This window comes from Octodon degus, unplaced genomic scaffold, assembly GCF_000260255.1.
Source record: "Octodon degus isolate 3935 unplaced genomic scaffold, OctDeg1.0 scaffold00065, whole genome shotgun sequence".
NCBI classification, from domain to species: domain Eukaryota; kingdom Metazoa; phylum Chordata; class Mammalia; order Rodentia; family Octodontidae; genus Octodon; species Octodon degus.
The window spans coordinates 1,398,889-1,416,218 of record NW_004524641.1 but is presented as its reverse complement, the minus strand read 5'-3'; the positions used below and the strand labels follow the sequence as shown (position 1 = coordinate 1,416,218).

Genomic DNA, 17,330 nt, shown 5'->3' with positions numbered 1-17,330 from the left:
CTCTGAGACTTTAAAATCTCAAAATGCCTTGATTACTACCTACCCAAGTCTGAACACTAAACTTAAATGCAGACTGCAGTTATTTTATCTGATAACAAATTTAAAAGGGGAAATTACTTACAGGAGAGGGTCTTAGAAGTTCTCCCTTCAGCTTCCACTGTCCAGGAATATCGACCTCTGAGATTTCTGCTTCAAAGCTTGCACTTTCTTTCTCATAAATGGTGACATCCTCTATTGGTTTAAGCAGTTGAACTTCACGTTCTGCATTGGTCAGAGATGAAGTAACATAAACAATCTAGCAGTGGTTTCCTGCCATGGCTTTTCGGTGTTATTTTGCTTTATGCATATATAAAACTTATCTTTCAGAATAACAGGTAAGAGTTCTATACCTCCAAGTGTCAGCTTTGCGGGGTATCTTTTCCCTTCAATTTCCACTGCATACTCATCGATGTCTTCTGGCATAGCGTTCTTAATTTTGAGGAACAGATGATTTCCCTCTCTCAGGATCTCAGTCTTATCAGTTGGTTCCATGGGGATTTCGTCGTATCCTTTGAACCACTTAATGTTTGGAGTATCCTTTGCTATGTCACAGGTGAAAACAGCCGTCCCCTTGGGTTTCACATGCTGATCTCGTATAGGTTTCACCAGCCAGTCTCTAATGATTTCTGTATGAAAATAAGGTCACAAAGAAAATAGTATTATGATCTGAGTAACATAAAATAACTTTCTTAATAGATTCAGGGATAGAGGACAATGTACAGAACTGTGCATCCTTAATCTGCTAATACTCTTCCTCTTAGATAAGGCACAAGACTTGAGATTCAGGCGCTGGGAAGTGTTACTTTCTTCTACCATCTTAGTGTAGTAACAGCAGAATGAAATTTCCTAGCGAAGCATTAACCTACGACCATTGCTTGCTTGTGCGTTTTTGAGATGCGGGTTCACTGTCTTCCCAGGCTTGTTTCTCACCCGAGTGCTCAAGTGATCCTCCCCGCCCAGCCTCCTGGGTACTGACCTACTACTTTTACACAAGACGAACACTCCAGGTTGTTGGCGTTTTCCACGGTGACTGTGTATGTGCCGGCATCGGTGTCATCCGCATCATTGATGGTCAGAGCCTTCATCAAGCCGATGACCCCTGGCACGATGCGGCCGGGCTTCTCCACCACGATCTTCCCGTCCTTCCTCCAGACGACGTCGCGCTCTTTGTTTAACTCGCAGCTCAAGTACAACGGCTGTCCTTTGACCACGGTCACTTCCTCCTCCAGCGTTTTCACAAAACGCACGGGAAGCTCTGTGGAGAATTGCCCGACATATTTCAACACCTCAGAAATTTAAAACTTGGAAAGAAGACATGATGTCTGGAATTGTAAATAGTTATGGCTACTGAGGCTCCTTTTGTAAAGCTTAATCTAGATCATGTTCAAGGGATTGGAAATTACCTTCTACGATAAGCTTAGCCGTGGAGGTCTTTTCTTTATTTCCCAAACGTAAAACACAGGTGTATTCGCCAGCGTCAGAGAGCTGAACATCAATGATATGCAGCTTTCGGTCTTTACCGTCTGCGATGAACCTGTGCTTTGGACTCTCGCGGATGTTGCTACCGTCTTTCATCCAGCTGGTAATGGCGGTAGAGGGGGAGACCAAGCATTCAAAGATCGCAGAGGAGCCAACAGACTCGGCTTCTTTCAGGACGATGTCTTTGATTTCTTTTACGAACTTCAGAGGCACAGCCTTGAGCTGGTAGGTGAAGGGGGCTTCATCGGGAGGCTTCTCCCCACCACTTCCTGGCCTTAACTTTTTCCTTTCAGCTTCTATAGGTGAAGGTGTCTTTTTGGCTACACCTGATTTAAAGTAAAATTGAAAGTTAATTAGGCATTGCCATAAGGATCACGAAGTGCACACGAGGCTGCTGGCTGGATGAAATTTGCCATAATGCAATTAGAAGGCAGAAACAGAAAACTGAGGAACAGGCAATTGAAAGGTCAGTTGAACTTATTCTGCCTTATTTCAGACAGGAAAGTGAGAGAGCTTAAAAGGAATCTATGAATAATAAGTGCATTTTGTTTTCTCAGGTTTTGATCCAACAAATGAAATCCCCAGGTTAATGTCTACTTATTATATTTATCATCTCTAAAAATCACTTACATGAAAAATGAAGTTAAGAACTCATCAGTTCAGCATGCTGAAATATTTGTTATGTACGTGATACCACTTGAATAATAGTAAGGAGGATAGCTTGAAATATAAGGATTAGTATAAATTTTGAAAATATGTTCCCTTTAAATGTAAAGATTGCAAATTCAGAATGACAGGTCACCAAACACATATGAGGAGGAGCATCTTACCTTTGATGGGGCCTTTTGGCTTGGCGGCTTCCTCCTTGGGTGCTTTGGCTTCTGAAATAAAAAGAAGATGGCATTTAAAAATTTTTTCAGACTTATTTCCTGATCAATAATAAATGAGGTGGGATATGGTATGCTCTTTGTTATACATATTGATACCTAAAGAGAAATTGGTTTCATTTATAGACTTCTATGGTGAATATGTTGATATATTCAAGAAGGCATATTCTGAGATTGATGTTACCATGCTAAATTGCTAACATATTTGGGATTTTAAAATTCTATGAGCAAATGTTATTATTTTCTTTCCACTTCTAGAAGTCTTACTGTTGGCCTGTAGGAAGGATTTTTATTCTTACCTAGGTATGCAAAATATTTTGCATGTTTTTGTATATTTTGGTTATGTGATCCAAAGTAATAAGTTTTTGTCAGTAAAGAATAGGTGTTAAAATAAAGAGATGGGCTACAAGTTACCAACATCTTTTTCTTTTGTATTAAAGCTGATAGAACAAACAAATCAAGGAAAACTAAGGGAATTAGCCCAAGAATAGTTCATTACAGGGCCAGGGAGCTGGCTCAGTGGAGTAAGCGCTTTCCTGGCAAGCGCAAGGGCCTGAGTTCAATCCCCAGTTCCGCAAAAAAAAAAAAAAAAAAAAAAAAAAACCTATAGACCCTATACTAAATACATTAAAAAAAGAAAGAATAGTTCATTACATTTTTCTGAAATAATAAAGGTACTACATTGAAATTATAAAAGTTTAAAAAAACAGTGCTAAATCAGTGATAAAAATATAAATATTAGAAATTAAACTGCAGTGAAAAGAACATAGAGTGGCTGGCAAGATAGCTCAGTGGCCTAAAGCGCCTGCTTAGTTGAACTCAGGGACTGTGGTTCGATCCCCCACACCACATGCCATGCCAGCCCCACCCCCAGGGCAGGCTGAGATGGCTACAAAAAATAAAAGATTAAAAAAAAAAAGAGAGAGAGAGAACATAGTATGTTTTTCATTAAACACAGTAAAATCACCCAAATTTTATAGTAACTTTGAATAAAAATTTAAAGCAATTAAGTAACATGCCAAGGATCAAACAAGATGTGTATTTATTGATGATTAATAATTACACATCAAATCAGTTTCATTCTGAAGTTAGCATGTACCTTACAAACTACTAAATATACAACCAAAAAGTACTTAAATTTGTACTTGAAATTGTAGAACATTTAAAAAATTCCTGTTGATCTGACTCTTTAGACAAAATGAAATGCTATACTCTTTTTGTTTTCTTTCTTAAGTTGGGGTCTCACTATGCAGTTCAGGTTGGCCTTGAGCTCACTTTGTAGCACAGGCTGGTCTCGAACTCTCAGTGATCTTTCTGCCTCATCCTCCCGAGTGCTCATATTATAGGTGTGTGCCATCACGTCTGGCTTGTGAATGCTGAACTCTGTAGTCTTTTTTTCATTGTGGTAAAGTATACCAAATAACATTTACCTTTTTGGTTATCTTAAGCACACAATTCAGTTGTATTAAGTACACTTGCAGTGCTAAGCAGTCATCAACATTATCCACTTACAGAAATTATTCATTATTCCAATATGCAATCTAATGAACAAATACGCGATGATTCTGTGGAGCATGAAGAATGTCTGAAGTTTCTTGGGACTCCTTATTGTGTGCCTTAGAGCATCTGCCTGTTTCCTTAACTTTCAACAGCCCTAAACATATTCATGGCTTAAAAGCACATGAAAGAAATGGTGGATTTCAGGAATGTACAATCTAGTCAAAATATACTGAGTGGGGGTTGGGGCGATAGTTCAGCAGTCTAAGTGCCTGCCTGGCAAACACAGGGAACCGGGTTTGATCCCCAGTACTGCATGCTGTGCTGGCCCTGGAACCCTGGGGAATGCTGTACCAGGCACCGAGATGAGATGTGGTGTCGCACGCATGAAATCTCAGTGCTGGGGAGGCTGAGACAGGAGGATCATTATGAGTATGAGTTGTGTAGTGAGACCCTATACCAAATAAAGAAAATATTTAAAAAAAATTTTAAAAACCCATACGAGAGAGAGAGAGAGAGAGAGAGAGAGAGAGAGAGAAAGTTAAGAAGGAGAATTTATCAGAAATTCCCACAGCTGAAATGGTGCCAATGATTCAATGTAAAGATGCCTGAAATTTGAACCAAGTGTGAGTGAAACTACAGTATACATACCTGCTTTCTTGCCGACCACTGGCACAGTCACTGGGGCAGCAATAGGGGTGGGCGCTGGCTCCACAGGAGGTGGCTTTATTGTTTTCACTTCTGCAGAGAGGAACCCATTGCGTTAATACACTGCAGCCATTTGTCACTTCTGAAAATTTATTGGCAGGCTCACTACCTTTTCTGATCTACCCTTGAAATCTTCAAATAACTATAGTCTTTCAAATAGTATATCAAGCATACTGAGATACTAGGAATCATTTGATAGCTAATAACTTACACTTAGTTTATCTATTTATTCAATCATTTATTTATTTATTTATTTATTTATTCATTTTGGTACCAGGAATCCAACTCAGGAGCCTACCCTTGGTAGGCAGGTGCTGTGCCACTGAGCTACATCCCCAGCTGCACTTCGTTTTTTAAAAATGAACTGCACGTTATTTGTAGGAAGCATGAAGGAATAATACCTCAGTCTTTTAGGGTGACCTTGCTTACCTGGTTCAGGTTTTGGTTTTGGTTCAGGTCCAGGGAGAGGTATCGCTGGCTTAATTTCAGGCACTAAAATAATTCATAGTAATGAGGAGGTTATTGTAGTATTTTTGAAGTGTTTCACAAAGTCCAAATTAAAATTAAGCCAACTTAACATACCTTGGAAGATATGGGAAACCATACGCATGTAGTTGTCAATTACTTATCCTAAGCTTAGTTTTCATTTTTGAAGCAAATAGTCAAAACCTATGTTGCTACCCAGCTCACTTCCTGTTAGTACATTTTTTTAAATGGATTTTTTTTTTTTTTGGTTTGTTTGCTTTTTGCAGTACCAGGGATTGAACTCAGGATCAAGTGCTTATTCTACTAAGCTATCTTCCCTGCCCTCTTAGTACATTTTGTTCTAGTAATTTATTTAACAAGTTTGTGCTCATTTACAAGTTGCATGGAAGAGGGAAATGGCAAAGAAAATTAAGATAAATATGATGACCGGATTAAAGTCACTAGAGTAAGGTTCAAAGCTAGATGCCAGGAGAGTGATACTTTAAAGGCTATGGGCTCCCATTTTTAGAAGCAACCAAGCAAGTGTCAGCAAGTTTATACCTTTTGTTGGTTCAGGAACCTTCCTTTCCTTTGTTGTAACAGCTGGAGGTGCCTCTACCTCTTCAACAGCTTTTGGAGGTGGTGCTGGTACTTGAAGAGAATAAGATTTTTTCTAGTGTTAAAATTTGAATACTTAGAAACCAACTTACCTGAAATATCAGATTAAATACTTTATTTTTCAAAAAACCTGAAAACTTTACAAAAACTTTATATTTTATGAATTGATTTCCATCCTCTCCTCTTTATTCTGCCTCAATTTATCTGTATTTCATCCACTCACTGCCCACACCCTTAGCTCTCCCTTTGTAAATCATTTGCTAAATTTTGAATAATGATACCCTGTGAGAACAGTTTTACAATATGAAAAGATCAGCTCATTTTAAAAGCCCCCAAATTTTGTGAAACATTAGCCAGTGTCCTCCCATGAAATTATTCTATACTCAATTTGATTATTTCACTCATCTCCACTGAAAAAATTTGCTTGGAAAAGGAATACTAATGTTGTACAGGGAATACATGAATGAACTGGGAATTACTATAAAAATAAACACAAAGCAGACAATGGAAAACACATGTTACATACAAATGAAATATGAAGTGATGTTTAGGTATAACTTCATTTATGTTTACAAGATAAACCTTTTGTTAGATGTCTGTTTTATTAAGAGTTAATTTCAAAATTGCCACTGAGATTCCTACCTTCTGGTTTTTTAATTTTTTCTACTTTTTTAGGTTCTACTTTAGGTTCTTCTTCTTCAGGTCTCTTTCTTAGAACTTAAAAGACAAAAAGGTTTAAATGTAAACCAAGACAAATGAGGATGTTGAATAAGCATGACAAATGCAAATAATATGCAAAGCATGGAAAATGGAAAGCATGCAAGCTAGAACCTGGGAAACTGGAATTTACAGGCATGAAAGAAAAACCGGTTTGTTCCATTAATTCATGTAGTACTCTGAGAATCTATTCATAGAGAACTGTACAGCAGAAATGCACCAAATGAATGAATAACAATCAGTCTTAACAATAACTCAGTGTTACAGTTTATTGAGGAGTGCTTAAGGAGCAGTAGAAGTTTACTTAAGCAGAGATAGCTACAGAAAATGTGGCCTCGAAATCTCTAATTTCATACAAAGACAATGTTAGAACTTGATGCACCTGAATATCTTGCTTTTAATTGATTTTTTGTTTTACTTCTAAATATTACATATTTAGTAGGAATTTATTCAGTTTTTAACAAAGGTTATTTATTAGTTGTGATCCTGTGTCATAGTTTAAAATTCAATACTAAATTTAGGCTTAGATGATTAGGTGTATTTAACAGATTTAGTGTATTTTATTATGTAACTTGGTTATGAAAAATGACACTCGTGGTCATTGTTAGTTTAGGATATTGTCACTTTAGTTATGTCTGTTAACATTACAGATTACAAAATGCTGTTGAATGCTCACAAAATTTCTGTCTTCTTTTTAAAGAAATTGAGAAATGATAGCCTCTAAATTTTAATGAACTACAAATGTTGATAAATTGGGAATCCAACTCAAAGAAAATCAAGGGACAGAAATATTTTGTAAGCTTTCAAGTTGATTTGTTTTGCATACTTAAAGCTGCTATCACAGAAGAAAATACTATACCGCTTTTCAGAACCACTTCTTCCTTGGGCTGAGGTTTAGGTTCAGGAAGTAATTTGCGAACTTTCTTTTCAGCTCCCGGCACTTAAAAGAATACGATTTCAAATTGTGAATTGAATTCACATAAAAATGAAATTTCAACAGAAATAAAAGTATCTCCTCTAATGACTTAGCTATCATGTGTCCAAAAAAATTTTTGTTACTTCAGGATTGTGAATCTTTCATCAAATTACAAAATTGACAGTCTTTTTGCCTGATAGCAATTATCCACCACCCAAGTGGACATCAGTATCTCCTTGGCCATGAAATGTGTTAGTGGTATTGGCAGGAGTCTGTGCCATTGCTGTCTTCTCCACTAGTGGGAACAGACTCCCCAGGCAGCTGGTTGGTGGCCTTGATGTTGGGAAAGGGTCATATCTCACTTTCCAAGCAGAAGTATACTTCGTTAAAGTCTCTATTTTAAAAGAATGTTTATTTAAAATTACTGAACTATAAAATTTCAAAGTTAGTATTAGATGCTTGTTTTTGTTTTCCATGAATTAGAAAATCTACAGGAATTTAAACTATAGGCATCCCGAGGAATTGTAAATTAATTTCCTCTTGTGTCTATAACAAATGCCAATTCTGGAGGATGATTTTTTTTTTTTTTTTTTTTTTTAGAGTAGCCCATTATTGCTAGTAAAGCCCCCACGGGCTTACATAGGAAAACAAAAAACTCTTAAACATCACAAACCATTTTACCACTCTACAGATGTCAGTTAAAATCTAATTTAAAACACTTTATTTGTGCATGTAGTATCACTTATTCATCCATATGAAACCTCAATATTTCCATACAATTTTCCACTTGGTGTTTAAAGAATGCATTAGAAATTCATTACATAGTATTTTTATGTAGTGGAGAAAACATTGCTTAAAACTTACTTCAAAAATTGAAACACACAAAAGGTCAGTATGTATTTCATTTTAAATAAACATTTTTTATAATGTCAACTATTTTAAGTAAAAACTTAACTGTTCAACGTTGTCTTTATCCATGACAAATTGGCCTCTATTGTTATTTGTCATTTGCCAAGGTTCTTAATGTGTAACAACTTTAATTGATTGAACTCATGCATCTAGTTAATGCCAGTTGAGATAGCAAAGTACACATTTCCTTTACTTTTATAGTCAACATAGTGAAAATATATTTGTGCAGTTACTTTTCTGTATTATTATTATTTTATTTTTAAGATCTAGTTGATAGTTGAAATCCAAGTGTAGAACACATCATTGTGGCTATTATTTTCAAAGTCATTATTTGTCATTATGTGATAGTTTAATGTTTACTAATTAATATCTATAATAAAATTATTTTGTAGTCTCCATTCTGTGACTTATACATGTGATTTTTTTTTTTTTAACAATTCCAGAGTGATGAAGAACAGATTCAATTTCTGGGTTTGGATATGCTTATTATGTAAATGAAGCATTGCTACCCACTAACCTTATTTTAAAAAGTAAATTTTCAATAGTTATTTTCTAGAATTTTATGATTTAATTTTCATTAAGTTCTAATTTTATATAGAGAAAAGACTATTTAAAGAAAAACAACTTTACAAATGGCATGCAGTAATAATGAAACTTTCTGAAACAGGAGGTTTATACCCCTGAGAAAACGTCTCGGATTGAGAGGAAAGGGACAGAAAAATAAGTGGTGAGAAGCTCTCTGTAGATCATTTTATAGTATAGAAGGAAGATAGAACTGTTAGTGCTTATGCTGCTGATTAAAATGCTGATGCCTTGGTAAAACTCCCAAGCCTACTCTTACTTAGCATTTTAACCTAAGATGTCTCCTGGAATCAATTTCAGCTAACCAATAAAATGTTATTTTTTAAGTTAAGGAAGACACAAGATGCCATATGGAGAGAAGACAAACAACATCCATGGAATGTATGAAATCGATGGGAGACAATGGAAGCAACATTCGGGAGCCAGGACCTTAAAGCCGCATATACACAAAAAACTGAGTGACACTACAGTTCTGATGAGAGAGAGAGAGAGAGAGAGAGAGAGAGAGAGAGAGAGAGAGAGAGAGATTCATGAAGACAGAAAGAACAAAGAAGCAAATGAAGGGCTCGTACATACGAAAGCATTGTCCAGCCTGTGAAATACCTTTTGCTGGTGTAAGCTCCACTTTTTCTGGAACCTCAGGCTTTTCAGGAACTTTCTTCTTTGAAACAGCTTTAAAGAATACAATTTTACTTTTTATTTGTATACTTAATTTGATGCACATGATTAATTTTTTACTCCAAGAACCCAAACCAAGCTTTGCTTATTAGCAGAAGGCATTAATAACAGCCAAGAGCCATCACCAAGAATAAACAAAAAGCTTCGGTAGCATGAAAACATGCTTGCTTCTACTACAAAGATACACTGTAGATTAGGACTGCTTCAGAAGATGGGTTTTATTCTTCATAGGAGGGAGACATTCTCCCCCAAGTAAAAAATTATTTTCCAGGCGATGTGTTCAGTGTACTCACAGAGTATCACTCAAGAAGTAGGTGTCATTCTAAGAACTGCTGCCTTTTTGTGTCTGTAATACAACCCAGCAGAGCCTCACGGGGGCAAGAATCACTAGTAGCAATGACCTACTCTGAAAGATTCTGGCTTTGTAGATGTGTAAGCGTGAGAAAAGTGCTAATCTAAGATTATATCTAGATTGACTTAGATTTAAAAATCATATAATATTAAAAATAAGGTTTTATGAAAAGAAATAATGTTTTTTCCAGCTTATTTTATATTTTTATAGATTTCTATATTCAAAATGTAAATAATAATTGTATCAACTCAAGAGATTTTTTTTTCTTGCAGCGCTGGGTACTGGGCTCAGGACCTTGCCCTTGCTAGATGAGCACTCTACCATTGAGCTATATTCCTATCCCCAGGAACTGTATCAATTCAAGGACAAAATAAAACACTGAAAGTGATATATAAAGTTTAACTATGAGAAGAGAAACCGGCTATCAAATGTATTCATAACCACCCTTTTCAGCTACCCCAAGAACCACCAAAGAACACAACTAAGTTTCTATTAAAAGAAAACAAACTCAAAAAAGAAAACAAAACGATAGCCGGTGCAGAACACTGACAGGTTGTCATATGCTTTTTCACGGTACATGAGCACGTATCAGCTACTGGACACCATACACATTATTTATAATATAGTCAAAAGAACATATACTTATTTATAAACAAAAGTTTTGGCTTTTATATAAACTTGTAACTGAGTATTAATATCTTGCCAACATTTTCCAGACATTTCTCATGCATAAGATTTCAATATATATGAAGCAATCAGGGTTTGAAATAAAAAGACCTTCATCCTCATTCCACTGCTAAGAAAATTACTTGGGGAGATTCTGCATCCAGATATCTAGAATGATATTAACAGAAAACTGTCTGGCATTTGGCAGAGCAAGCACAGCTTTGTAAGGCAATCCAAGGCCCCTGGGTCAGCAGAACTGCGTCTCCAGGCGGCTCTCATAGCCCCATCATATCTGCATATACACAATAGCAGTACACCCTTTGCAAGCCCCATCTTAAGTGGCAGGATAGATGTCTGAAGTGTGTTAATAAGGTTTTGGAAGTGGCACTGTATACCTTTAAGTTGGAACATTTTCTCCTTTACATCTTCCTTTGGCGGAGGAGGAGGAGCAGGAGCCGGGGGTCTTGGTTTAAGCTTTGGTTTCTCAATAACTTTCTTTTCAGGTTCAGGTTCTTGAAAGAGTATTTCAGGAGAATTAGTATATGCATATGTATATGTTAGCATATGTATATACATTTGGTGTAAATTTAAATATATAAGAAGTAAAATTTTTCATATGTAATGTCAAGTGTCCAACATAAAACATAAAATGATGTCCAACATAAAACATGAAATAACACTATATGTAGGTGACGAGACATAGTGAAAACACTAATAAAAATGGAGGAAGCATCCAGACAAGCCATATTTGACAGGAGATAAATAGTACAAATTACACACACATAAGAATAAGATGAACACTTAAAATAACATCTTACAAACGGACGCAGAGACATGTAGAACAACATAAACCACATATATCTCAAGATGAAGAAGATGATGAAGATGATGAAGATTTAAATCAGGTTAATTGTATACCTGGTATTGGCAATTCTTCTGGCTCTGGCTCAGGTTCAGGTTCTTCAGTCTGAATATACTTCTCAATTTCTCGTTCTTTATAAGATGTTGACAAAGGATATAAGATTGTGACATAAAGCTCTTCACACAGACTCACATTTCACATGCATGCAAAGATTATAGTCACAAAAACAGAAAATTTACTTCTATAGAACAAGAGAAAGATTTCCAGTTTCTTACACATCAACTTTCTATTAACAACTGGTTTATTCCCGGTAGATAGCAAGTGAGATTATGTTAAAGTTTTGCCAATGGATCAACATTTGAGGAACTCTAACACAATTATTCCAATTCTGTTTCTGGAAACTGAGCCTCTTGGAATTGATAATTTCTATCATGAATAATCAAATTAAAGATTCTAATTTAAAATAAAAGTCAAATATTTGCTATAATTCTTCTGTATGTAATTTAAAGTTGGAATGTCACCTTATAAATACTTTTGTATTTCTAACAAGAGTTTTCAAGAAAGTAAAAAATATATATTTGTATATATATACCTTCAACAGGGGGAGTCTCTTTTCTACCAATGGTTATGGATGCTTTTTCTTCATATATTATTTCCTCTGGTGTCTCTTCAACTTAAAAAAATAGTATTTTATTTTAGACTACATTCAGAGTAGAACAATGCAATTACTAAGCTGCAACTCACCAACTTATTCAAATGTCCCCAAGATATCAATAACATCAAGAGACATGACATGAGGCAAATGGCAGATAAAAATGTTAAGACCCCTCTCTTAAGGCAAGATGACTTTTCAAGATTTGTAGAGAAGCCATGTACCTGGGGAGGGTGGAGCTTCTGGTTCTTCAGGCTCTGAAACAGCCACTTTTTGTTCTGGGACGATGTCCTTGGGCACTGTAGGCACTTTAAAGATATTGATTTTGTTGACTATTAAGAATTCAGAAGATGTGCAAGATTTTGCCCAGAGAAGATAAAGAACGCAAGGGGAAGAATTTCATCCTATAAGATTTCACTGGGAAGATGGCTTCTGAGGCATGGTGCCTCTTGAATATCCTAGTTTCATTAGTGAATATTCTCAGCCTTCTTTATTCACTCCTTATCCTCTGTATGCCCCTTATAAGTAGGGATTTGCATGAGACTAATTTGATGCTTAAAAAAAAATCTTACTCCATATTTCTGTGTACCCACCCTTGCATGCACAACTCTTATTTCCATATGAGTTCTATATTTCTTCAGAATCTATATTTCTAGGCCTCATTTTCTTCTTACCATCCTAATGCCCATCTCCCAACTTTCATACTTGAAAAATTAAAACTATATTCACTTTCTTTTTTCTAGCAAAGGGCCTACAGGGTATTCAGGGTCTCACTACGAGATAGGATTCATAGTGATCCGCCTGTTTACAGCCTCCCAGGAGCTGGGATTACAGGCATGCACCACCATACCCAGTCAACTCTCTTTTTTCTAAAATCAGCCTAGGAACCTAATGAATCATTCTCTTGGCCATTTAGCTTCAACCTATACAATTAATCTAGACTCTTCAATTTCCCTAGTTACTTTGATAATAGACAGCTACACTATCTCTCTCAAATACACTCCTCTTTCTCAGTTCTATCATCACTGGTTTTGTCCAACTCTTAATGACTTTAAATAGTTATACTGGCTCTTTACCATGACCACTGTCTCTCAATAGCTTGAATTGCGGCCAATTGTTCTTCTAAGGCCTGAGTTCTATTACTTTGTATATTTACATCAAAACCTTGGAAATCTTCTATAGTCTCTGCCTACAAGACAAAGTATAAGCCTTCCACTGGCATCCAAGGAACTTAAAAATATGACTCATTTCTTTATATCTAACACAACTTTCAAGATATTCCACAACCAGTCAATACTCACATTGTGTTTACTTAACTATCTTGGAACTTTCTCTCTCTCTACTCCTTTTCAGAATGCTTTTCCTTTTGCCTGAGATACCATTTCCCCAATTTCTATATGGAAAAGTTCCTAAAACTTAAAACTTTTTCTTTCACACTGGCTTCTATGATGCCTCTGCCTAAAACTAGTCTTGATTTGCTCTGTGTTGCTGTAGGCCTTTCTCCTTGGGTTGCCTCCTTCTGCCTGTGGCAGAGTTCTGGTCTCTTTCTAGTCTCCTGTCAGAGTTAAGTTCCCTGTAAATAGGATCAGGTATTATATTTTCTACAACATTGTATTGTTAATGGTTGCATTCAACAAATATGCTGAACTGAGCTGTCTTAACCTCTGCTTTCCACCTGGGATAATATACAATTGCTTATCAATGTTTTCCCTCCTGCTTGTCTTTCCATTTTCCCTTTGCCCTCTTATTTGCCCCCTTTTTCCTGTAAAATTTGGTTTATCTCATGTTTGGTAATTTTTTGTTCTAAAAATTAAAATGCTTAATGAGTGGTCAGGGAAGTACATTTCTTCTTGGTAGCTACCTTTTTCTGGGCGGACTTCTCGTTTTTTGGTAACAGCGACGGTAGATTCTTTCTTTACTGGAACGAGTTTCTTGGGCAGGTCAGACACTTTAAAGATATTAGTTTTGTTTGAAAAATGTTAACAACAAAAGGTCTCTAATAGAGCAAACATTAAAAGTAATGGAAGCAAAATAAGGTTTTGTCCCTGCTTTGTAGTAATAATAAAGATAATTTAGTGGATTCTACTTTAAGATATTAGAGTACTTTCTACTGAATTATAATAACATCCATTATGACATGAATACCTTTGGTTTCTGGTGTTTCTGGCTTCTTAACAATTGGGACCTTCTTTACCGGGACAATTTTCTTTGGCATCTCAGGTACTTTAAAGATATTAGTAGCATTTAGTAATGAAATTGCAAGTTGTAATTTATTAACATTAACTTTACGAGTCTGTTCAGAAATGTGACATAGATAGTTGTAAATAATGCATCACATAATACAGGACAACACAATGAGAAAACACAAACTTTAGACACACAAAATGATGAACACATTTATTTTAACATAAGTACCTTTAGGAGGTGGAGGTTCTGGCTTTTTGATGACAGGAAATTTCTTCTCTGGGATGACCTTCTTGGGCTCCTCAGGTACTTGAAGAATAGGAATTTCTTTTAGAATCAGATGATTACAAGGACAACATAAATGATAACAAATGAATAGAAAAGACTACATATATTCCTTTGGTATAAATATTATAAAATTCTGCAGGATCAAAGTTTTATTGGGGAAATAACTGTTACTTACTCTTGTCAATGAAGAGAGAATTTTAAACATGGAGGTAAGAGACCGATATTTTACTTTAATAAATTGTACAAAAACATAAAAATCATATTTTCCATGCCATGGATTCTGTCTTGTACCTGGTGGAGGCAGGGCTTCAGGTTCCTCCTCTTCTACAACAGGAACTGGCTCTTCCTCTTCAGGAGCAACTTCTACAGGCTCTTCAGGAGCAATTTCCTCAGGTTCTTCAGGAGCAACTTCTTCAGGCTCTTCATATACTTTAAAGATATTTGTTAATTTTACTTTGGTATATGGAGCAAAATTCTAAGGTGCATGAAACACCAAAATAATAGATAGCAGCATAGATTTCCCACCTTATGAATGAATATCTTCTGTTTGTGAAGATGATGTCTATCTAGTTTGCACTGACCTCTGTGTCTGTGGACTTGAATGCTGATACCATCCTTTTGTCATTAAATATCATTTACACTCTTAACTAAGTGCTACCATCTTTCTGGGTACATTAGAGAAGCTATATTTAACATGACTTGCAATGATCTATTCAGACACTGTTGACTGATAACTTCAAATAGATTTGCAATCAGAGCTAACTTAGAGTGCTGAAGTAAGATGAGTAAAGGAACAAGAATGACCCAGAGACCATGAGTTTGGAAAGAAAAGCAACAAAGCTTAAATTAGACAGCTCACTAATGGCCTGGTGTGTACCTTCTGGGGGAGGAGGCTCCACTTTCTTCGGAACAGGAACAGCTGGTTTCTCTTCTACTACAGGCTTCTTTGGCACCTCTGGCACTTTAAAGATATTAGCTAGTTTTACTTCTGGGTAGTGAAGAAGTATATGAAATTTATAACACATTTCCTTCACACTTTGTCCAAAGAACTCAGGGACAGATTCAAGAACACAATTCACAATGAAGCTGGGGATTTGCCCTTGTATCCCCATCTAAGTAGGCACAAAAAATGGACTATTTAGAATCACAAAGCCATGTTAACAAAGCTTTCCAAAGTTCATAAAAGAGTGCATCATCTTTTTTAAAAAAAACTCTAACTCCCAAAAAACAAGCATAATAATTTTATAGTCATGAAAATAAGAGGATTGGCAAAAAGCTCAATAAAAGATGAGTTCTGGGACCAAGAGTGAGTATGCAGAAGGTCATTAGTGGAGTGTACCTTTAGGTGGAGGGACTTCTGCCTTTTTGGGTACAGCTACTTTCTTTTCTGGAACAACTTCTTTTGGTACTTCAGGCACTTTAAAGATATTAGTGTTTTCCCATTATAAACAATCACCGGTACACATGCACACAACACATTTACATAGAACAAAACACTTTAAGAGTGGGGCTGTCTCCACCTGCATCCAATGGATGACAATCACATGTACCTTTTGCTGGTGGAACTTCTGGCTTTTTGGGAACCACGCGAGGTCCTTTCTTTTCAGGAACAACTTCCTTGGGTACCTCAGGCACTTTAAAAGATATTAGTAATTTGTAAGCTAACAGTTTCAATGATGTATGGAAATCATGAGTTAGAACAATGGAAAACACATTTCAGTGACATTTTTCTATAGGAAGTTAGTGGCCCTGAGAAGTACCTTGTACTGGAGGTGGGACTGGTTTCTTGGCAAGGACAGCTTTCTTTTCAGGAACAGGCTTCTGAGGTGGCACCACCACTAAAGATATTAGAATGGATGAAGATGAGTGGAAAGAGACACAAGCTCATCAAGCCCAGAACTGGGGGAAGGAAGGTTAGGGTGAACGAGCATCCGAGCAGCTCGGCAAGTACCTTTGGGAGGCGGTGCAGGCTCAGGCTCTTCCAGGACTTCAACAGGACGCTCCTCAGGAGCAATTTCCTCAGGCTCTTCCTCATACACTTTAAAGACACCAGCTCATTTCAATATTGGAATTGATTAACATATATACAACACTCAAAAGAAGGATTTTCACAACACCAAGAAACATCTTTTGAAAGACATTAATGTGAGTAGTTTCATTATTACCTTCTGGGGGAGGACTTTCTGGTTTCGGGGGGACAGCTTCAGGCACCTTCTTGACTGGGACAGCTGCCTTTGGCACCTCGGGCACTTCAAAGATATTAGTATTTTTGTGATTAGACAGAGTAAGGAAAAGGGCATAGTCTCAGGCAGAGTGATAGCGGCGTGACTACCTTTGGCAGGGGGGACTTCAGGCTTCTTAGCAGGCACCGCTGGCACTTTCTTTTCAGGGACAACTTCCTTGGGCACCTCAGGCACTTAAAGAGATTAGTGAAAGTACACTCAGGAATTATGAAGACCCACAGACTATAATATTTTCAAGAGCAGAAGAGTGAGATCTTCTGAAGCGTAAAGTCAGTGACAAATACCTTTGGCAGGGGGCACTTCAGGCTTTTTAGCAGGCACCGCTGGCACTTTCTTTTCAGGGACAACTTCCTTGGGCACCTCAGGCACTTAAAGAGATTAGTGAACGTACACTTAGGGCTTATGAAGACCACGACTGACTAAAGTTTTTCAAGAGCACAAAGCATGCACGATGTGAACCCTAGGTTGAGCGACAAGTACCTGGGACAGGCGGGGCTTCTGGCTTTTTAGGTGGGATTCTGGGTGCTTTCTTTTCAGGGACAACTTCCTCAGGCACCTCAGGCACTTAAAAGATATTAGTGAAATTAT

The 17,330-nt window shown here is 36.7% G+C and overlaps 1 protein-coding gene across 12 annotated transcripts in view; it reads right to left on the bottom strand.

The window, feature by feature from the left end:
- Positions 1-17,330, bottom strand: part of Ttn (titin) — a 274,946-nt gene that overhangs the window by 110,984 nt on the left and 146,632 nt on the right. For 5 of the 12 annotated variants that reach the window (XM_023719085.1, XM_023719086.1, XM_023719087.1 and 2 more), the window contains 10 exons: positions 7,270-7,350; positions 6,336-6,410; positions 5,637-5,726; positions 5,040-5,102; positions 4,554-4,643; positions 2,349-2,399; positions 1,443-1,844; positions 1,016-1,294; positions 390-665; positions 122-261 (listed from right to left, as the gene is read on the bottom strand). In XM_023719085.1, the coding sequence (XP_023574853.1) occupies positions 122-261; positions 390-665; positions 1,016-1,294; positions 1,443-1,844; positions 2,349-2,399; positions 4,554-4,643; positions 5,040-5,102; positions 5,637-5,726; positions 6,336-6,410; positions 7,270-7,350 (1,547 nt within the window). Of the gene's footprint in view, positions 1-121; positions 262-389; positions 666-1,015; positions 1,295-1,442; positions 1,845-2,348; positions 2,400-4,553; positions 4,644-5,039; positions 5,103-5,636; positions 5,727-6,335; positions 6,411-7,269; positions 7,351-9,420; positions 9,490-10,908; positions 11,026-14,442; positions 14,521-14,790; positions 14,929-15,376; positions 15,461-15,838; positions 15,917-16,049; positions 16,134-16,259; positions 16,338-16,450; positions 16,538-16,664; positions 16,749-16,831; positions 16,916-17,026; positions 17,111-17,222; positions 17,307-17,330 lie in introns of all 12 variants that reach the window. The other 7 variants (XM_023719080.1, XM_023719089.1, XM_023719078.1 and 4 more) reach the window with 6 other exon arrangements.